The sequence below is a fragment of the Sinocyclocheilus rhinocerous genome, unplaced genomic scaffold (assembly GCF_001515625.1).
Source record: "Sinocyclocheilus rhinocerous isolate Xijiao unplaced genomic scaffold, SAMN03320098_v1.1 scaffold1161, whole genome shotgun sequence".
In the NCBI taxonomy this organism is placed as follows: domain Eukaryota; kingdom Metazoa; phylum Chordata; class Actinopteri; order Cypriniformes; family Cyprinidae; genus Sinocyclocheilus; species Sinocyclocheilus rhinocerous.
In genome coordinates, this window is record NW_015636526.1 from 17,132 (window position 1) to 24,400 (window position 7,269).

A 7,269-nucleotide genomic window follows, 5' to 3' on the forward strand; every position below is an offset into this window, starting at 1 on the left:
TCATGTAAAGCGCTTTGAGTACCCAGAAAAGCGCTATATAAATGTAACTAATTATTATTATTATTAATTATTACTTTGAAACTTGTCTTTTTTATCCATTGTTTTGTTTTCTCATTGTCAGACAGGGTGGGAGTTCCCAGAATTCCAGTTATCATCACTAGCGCTACATGCCAGTGTGCTGATGCTTCTTCCAGCTCACTTTTCAGATCCCCAGTGAAGACCTTGTCTCCTAGACGACCACCGGGACAAGACCACAGGAACCAGATGATTCCTCTGCACAATGTGACTTTTTACTATTGTCCTTTTGCAATATTGACACACTATTTTCCTATTCAGTACTGTAAAGTTGATTTGGCACAATCTGTATTGTTAAAAGCGCTATATAAATAAAGGTGACTTGACTTCACTTTAGAACAGTTGAATGCCTCCCAAGGCCTCTCTTAGTGTGATATTCCCAGTGTTTAGTGCAATATCTTATAAATTAATATTACACATAATATTGTCTCCAACTACAAGCCCATTAATTTCAAGCTTCATTTTTTTTTTCAAGGATTTTCACAAATGTAAGATGTGTGTTCTATATTCCAGATTTTTTTTTTTAAGTTATTCGATTGCTTTTGTGAAAACAGACTGAAACATAAGTCACTATTTGAATCTGTCAGCTGGCAGTTCTGATGTACTGTATGCATCATATAACTGCAGCAACAAGAGTGTTAAATAAACAAAATGTGCAGAGCTTTGGGTGCCCAGGACCGGAGCTGAGAACCACTGATCCTATTCTCCTCCCACTGTAAACGCATAAACAAACAAACAAAATAAAACACACCATAGAGTGCTGCACGGATATTGGTAACACTTCATTATTACTTACAATTCAATTCTAATTTCATTACTTTCATTTCAATAACTAACAAACATTATACACTATAAAGCTTAACAGATCGTTAGTTATTATATACTCACATAGCTAGACATATGAGACAATGTGCTTTAATGTTTATAAGGAACTTATTAAACTATTGATTAACAGATCATTATTTTATGTAAATTGAAATGCTTTATTAAACTTCATTATCATACTAAATTTCATATCATTAAACTTTCAATTCATATGATTATGCACTCTTTAACAATCTTCAAAGGATTTTGACAGATGGTTTACAATAATTAAAAGCTTCATGAATAAACCATTAACAAACATTATAGTAGCAAAAGCGTTGCGCATTAACAAAAGCTTTTGATCACATTGTATAACATCTTTTAAAATCATTTGTGGATTTTCAAGAGGTGTGTGATCATATGAATCGGAAGTTTAATGACATTTGTAAGCATTTTAATTTCCATGAAATATTGATCTGTTATTAGTAAACTTTGACAAACACATTATCTCACATTAAAATCTATATTAACTAATGATCTGTTAAGCATTATATAATGTTTGTTAATGATTTAATAATGAAAGTTATTATAAAGTGTTACTGACATATTTCCGTAGGCAAAAACCTGTTACATTTCAGCACTTCCGGAAACCACATACTTCCCTACTATATAGTAGGCAAAAAGCAGTAGGTGAACGAATAAGTATGTCCGAATCCATAGTATTCATAAAAGAGTAGGTGAGAATTACCAGCGTGGTGTACTACTTCTCGCGTGCTTATAGTTACGTCTGAATATGTCTACTTGCCTACTATATACTTTTAGTAGTGCATAGGATATCTAAGTCCACTAAAGGAGGGAGGTAATTTTCTCATCTGGCTCCTAAACTCTGGAATAGTCTTCCTGATAATGTCTGGGGCTCAAACCCACTCTCTCGGTTTAAATCTAGATTAAAGACACATCTCTTCAGCCAAGCATTCGCATAATGAATCTCAATCTCACCCTTGTTCCCGGTTAGATCAGATAAAAGTCACAAACATACTTTTTGCTTGAAATGTTATGAACAGCAGCTACGCTAATTCTTTTCTATCTGGCTTTCTGTTCCTCCCCCGGGATGCCCATCTCGAGGTATCTAGAGATTACACCAGCTCCAGCGTGGATCCAGCCTCATAGAAAGACTTCAGATGACCCAACACCTGTGAAGAGATGATGCTTACCCCTGCGAGGACCCCAGATGACACCAACTTGAATCGACATGCACAGCTGCCAAAATTTCTCTATATTTTAATCATTATGATCACACTTGTAATAATCGCTTTAATGAGCTTCTGCCAGAAATTAATTCATGTTAGCTAACTGTATGATTCTATTATCTTGAACTGTTCATTTGTGAAATGAACATTACTTGGACACTTTCACTTCTGCTTTGTAATGTAGACACATGCATTTTCTGTAAAGCTGATCTGATCTGTATTGTGAAAAGCGCTATACAAATAAATTAGAATTGAATTGAATTGAATTATATAGTAGGGGAAAACAGTATGTGAGGAGAGTAGTATGTCCGAAACCTCAGTATTCATAAAAGAGTAGGCGAGAAATCCCCGGATGTCCTACTGCTTCAGCCAGATTCTCCCTGCGTTTCATTCGGAGGGGCTCATCCCTACGTTCTAATCATTTCAAAGGCTTTACCCTCCGGAGTGAGAGCTTTGAAGGGATGATGGGTGCAGGGTTTTTTTTTTGGAATGCACTTCTGCGTCACCTAAACGAGACCCCCAATTGTCTTTTACATTAAATAAACTGTATATTTGAATATGTAATATAATGTAATGTAATATGTATTTGTAATGTATATTGTGTCTATGTATTTGAAACATTTGAATGGACTGATAAAGGAAGCTGTTAAGTATTTTTGTGGAAGTACAATGTCGTTTTGACCATAATAATGTACCAAATCTAACTCGTATAAATACAGTACATACATTTATAGGTGAAGTCGAACTCTGTGACGCCAAACAACTTCCCTGTGCAAAGTATCATGGGAGCCCGAAGTGTCCATCAGTTGTACCCTTCGAAATCCTTCATCCCGAAGGGCCCTTTGAAGTGGCCAGTTTTGAGCACTTCGGTTTGGAACGACCCTTCAATATGGCGGCCATGATTGTTTACACTCCGAAGTGCCCTTCAGAGGGCGATATATCCCCTATTTTGTATGATCTGAACTGTCCACAGACTGGTGTGAGCACTGAAGATTCGGTAACACTTTCTATGAAGCCCGTATTTATAAAACATTATAAGGGTATTCTTAAGGCATTATATTGAATGAATAATGCATTATAAAAAAACCTTAATATGTTGCATCATCTCATAAATAATCATATAACAGTTTTAATGTATTATAATACTTACTTATTTGTGGTTATAGCTTTTAAGAGTATGATGATTTAAAACAAACAATGAACATGTTGCATCCACTTAAGTTACAATGAATTATATTTCCCATAGTTATATTATATTATAAGTCTCATATCTTGCCATTGTTTAAGATCTGCATAATAACTTAGTACATCTTTTACGTTTTTACTGTAAAATGACAAATACAAAGTCTTCATGAAAACATCCAAAAGGCTTTATAATGCGGTCATATTATTTATAAGTGGTCTTTGTCTGCTTTAACTAAAGTAACTTCACACAGAAAATCAGATATATCAGATCAGATGAATGTGTACACATTTGCTTTGAACTATTTTTATTGTAATATCAGTATGGTTATTTTGATGGTATCCATTAGACAACTGTTGATGAGTAACTTTGCAACTACATGTCAACTAGCGGTCATTGAGTATTGGTAGTATGTCTGCTAAATATCTGCTAAGACTTTATTTTATATATATATATATATATATATATATATAGTGATACTTTGAGATAATGATTCATAAATTAATTTAAATATTTATAAAGTGATGAATATTGTGTGAATATGAGTGGTGTAATGTACAAAAACACCCACACATGAATTGTAAAACATGAATTGTAAAACGTTTTAACCTGTGTAACATGAATGTTTGGAGCAGACACAGCAGCAGCCAGATTGTTCTTCCACACTTGCTTCAAGGTTGTGGGGTTCAGGGGGGCCATCATCATGGTCTTCCTCATCATCTGACTCAACGATGTCCCCATTGAGAAGAGCGAGATTGTGAAGCACAGCGCAGCAACAACCTCAGTCATGTCGGTAGGGCCATGTTTTCAGCAGGCCAAAGGCTCGCTCTACTATGCTTCACGCACAGGAGTGCTTGCTGCTGAAACGAGCCGCACAGGGTTCTGTAAGGCTCTCTGTATGGGCTGATGAGGCAGATGGGTCTCTCAGGCAAGGACAGCCTCGATGTCCCTCTTCCATCATGATCAGATTCAGTCTGACTGCAGCAATGAGGGACGTGATGGACGGCAGAGACAGCTGAAGGTGGGCACGGTGGTCAGCTGCAGAATTGGCACAGCTGTGTTGAGATGGCAGTAGGATGTGGGATTCCTAAATTTGAGTAAATCTTGTTTCATGTGTTGTTCACTTGTAATGTATTTATTTATTGTGGTGCTTACTTTTATTCATTCTTTTTACTCATTTATTCATGTTTCCTATTGTTGTCAGTAAATAAAATATGATTATTTAATTAATTTATGCATTAACTCATTGCTTGACTGAAAATTGAGCTGTATTCACCTTGGCTGCATTTGTCCACAATAATATATAAATAAAATAGTATTAGACACACATATCTAATATGGTAATTCAGACATTGAAAAATGTATTTACAGATGAGAGCATGAGTGTAAAGTGGATAATTATTTGATGTGCTTTGTTAACCATTTATTGCGCTCACGCTGCATGTGGTATTCGGGAGATCATGTATAGCCTATTATTAGCCCATGTGTAGTATTAATTTATTGTGTAAATGTAACTTTATTCAGTTGTTAAAGTTATTTGAATTTTTTATTTTTTTTTTCAGATTTAAATATGCCTGCGCATGCGTGCAAAAAGACAAAGTGCAACAGAGAATTAAGTGTATAATAAGTTAGCCTAAAAATAGATCTTTCATGATGAATTTTGGTCAATGCGCTTTAAAATGATGAGATGAGATGTCCGTAATTTTGCTTTCAAATTAATTTCATAATAAAAAGTTTGTTATATAGTTTTGTAAAGTCTTAGGCTACTTAACAGGGACAAAACATTAATGAAGCATGCAAACAAGACATTACGGACAATAGACTGAACGGGCGCTTAGAAGATGAAAGAAAACAACATTAAAGAGTCTCCTACAAAAAAAAAAATAAAAAATCACATTTCATTGTTTTAGAAATATTTCATAGATCTCAAAGGGAAGAAGAGATGTCATTCTCGAATTTTAAATATATTAATTTAGCTGAATATGACTTTAATCCTGTTAATCATGGTTTTGATTAAAAAACCATGGTTACTGTGGTAAAATCATGGTTTTGCCTATAGTAATCAATACGGTTCTGGGTGACCAGAACATTTTTCTTATTGATCAGTCTTTAAATACTATTTGTAGCGATTAGAGTCTCCTACAAAAAAAAAATAAAAAATCAAATTTCATTGTTTTAGAAATATTTCATAGATCTCAAAGGGAAGAAGAGATGTCATTCTCGAATTTTAAATATATTAATTTAGCTGAATATGACTTTAATCCTGTTAATCATGGTTTTGATTAAAAAACCATGGTTACTGTGGTAAAATCATGGTTTTGCCTATAGTAATCAATACGGTTCTGGGTGACCAGAACATTTTTCTTATTGATCAGTCTTTAAATACTATTTGTAGCGATTTTCAATATTTATAACTGCCTGCAATGCTTGTGGGCATATAATGCACACTCATCCAGGCCACCAAACCTACAGTAGAAACCACAAACCTATTTTTAACCCTATTTTTTAATTAATAGATTATACTTTGTAACCATCACGTAAAGATTACTGTGGTATATACACTGCAGATTTTGTTTGGCCATAAATCCGCAGTGCACTATCATAGACGCTCTTCATGATTTGTGAATTCATGTGACACTGTCCTCCGGTCCGAAATCAAGAATATATTCTCTGTGATGGAATGGCACTGGCTTTAGCATAATCATTGTCCTGATTCATCCTGATTCAACTCATTTACTATCCTTATCCAGTCCTACGCAAAGCATGCTGGGAACTAGAAATCCACTGCCCAGTTTTCAAAGTTATCAATACTATTTCATTAAGTTACTATGTGATGATCACCATTATTATGTCAAAAGAAATCAACAATGTTTGTAAAAGGTTTAATTAAATCAATAAATTAGATTTCTAATTCGCAACCATGCATTTATATTAGTTGTGGTAATAGGCCTCCTAAATCACTTTTTAGAGTGTATATATCAAGTCCACACTGCCTGATTGTTTATATTGTTGTCAGATGTAAATTATTCTATTGCCCAGCTTTAAACTGCTATATGTGAACAATTAGGCATTAAGATTTCATGAGACAATGTCAATGAATTTCTCTAAAGCTGCTTTGAAACAATGTGTATTGTGAAAAGCGATATAGAAATAAAATTGTCTTCCACTTTCACAAAAACAAAACAAAACAAAAAAAAACTTTATTGGCATACATCTTATTACTTATAAAATTTAATAAAAAAAGTAAGCCTATACTACATTTGCTTTTGTCAAGTCATCTTAAAAAATGCATTATACCAATTTTCCTCTTCTAATGAGCTTCAGAATTGTTTTTCACCATCACGAGACATTTTATGTTTTTATTAGCCCTTTAAACAGGCCAATGAAAAAAAATCCTCTGATACCATGAGTAAACGTTTTCCACCTTTTTTTTCATCTTTGAAATAGCACTTGTGCATCTGTCAGCCAAATTATGTGGCATCAATAATGGTTCTCTTTTGAATGTTTGGACAGATTAATTTAATATCACCATTTATTTGATTGCATTTTGCTGCTTTGTATAAAATGCTTCACTAAATGATGCTGACTATCAGGCAGGTTGTTTCTCAGCAGTTGTGAACTTGATGTATCAGCATGAGCAAATATCTAATGCTACTACAAGAATAATACTGGTCCACCGTGGACACACAAGCATAAGCATGTGCCTAGAATGCACATTATATCCAGCCCTAAGTGTCAGAGCAGCTAGAGCAGTTCACCATCAAGCCACAAGAGGACTGTCTTGTTCTCAGATTTCTTGTCTGACCAGTGTTCTATTTTATTCTCAATAGCATGGCTTATTTAAGGGACTTATTATGGCACTAACACTCATTACTGTTTTGACTGTTTTATGCTGGTTTGGACTTGCGTGTGTGTGCGTGTGTGTGTGTGTGTGTGTGTGTGTGTGTGTGTGAGTGT

The 7,269-nt window shown here is 34.5% G+C and overlaps 1 protein-coding gene across 1 annotated transcript in view; it reads right to left on the minus strand.

The window, feature by feature from the left end:
- Positions 1 to 4,150: 4,150 nt before the first annotated feature.
- LOC107747786 (vitrin-like) overlaps positions 4,151 to 7,269 on the minus strand; it is an 18,270-nt gene continuing 15,151 nt past the window's right edge. The window contains exon 21 of the mRNA XM_016562376.1: positions 4,151 to 4,367. Within this exon, the coding sequence (XP_016417862.1) occupies positions 4,151 to 4,367 (217 nt within the window). The remainder of the gene's footprint in view (positions 4,368 to 7,269) is intronic.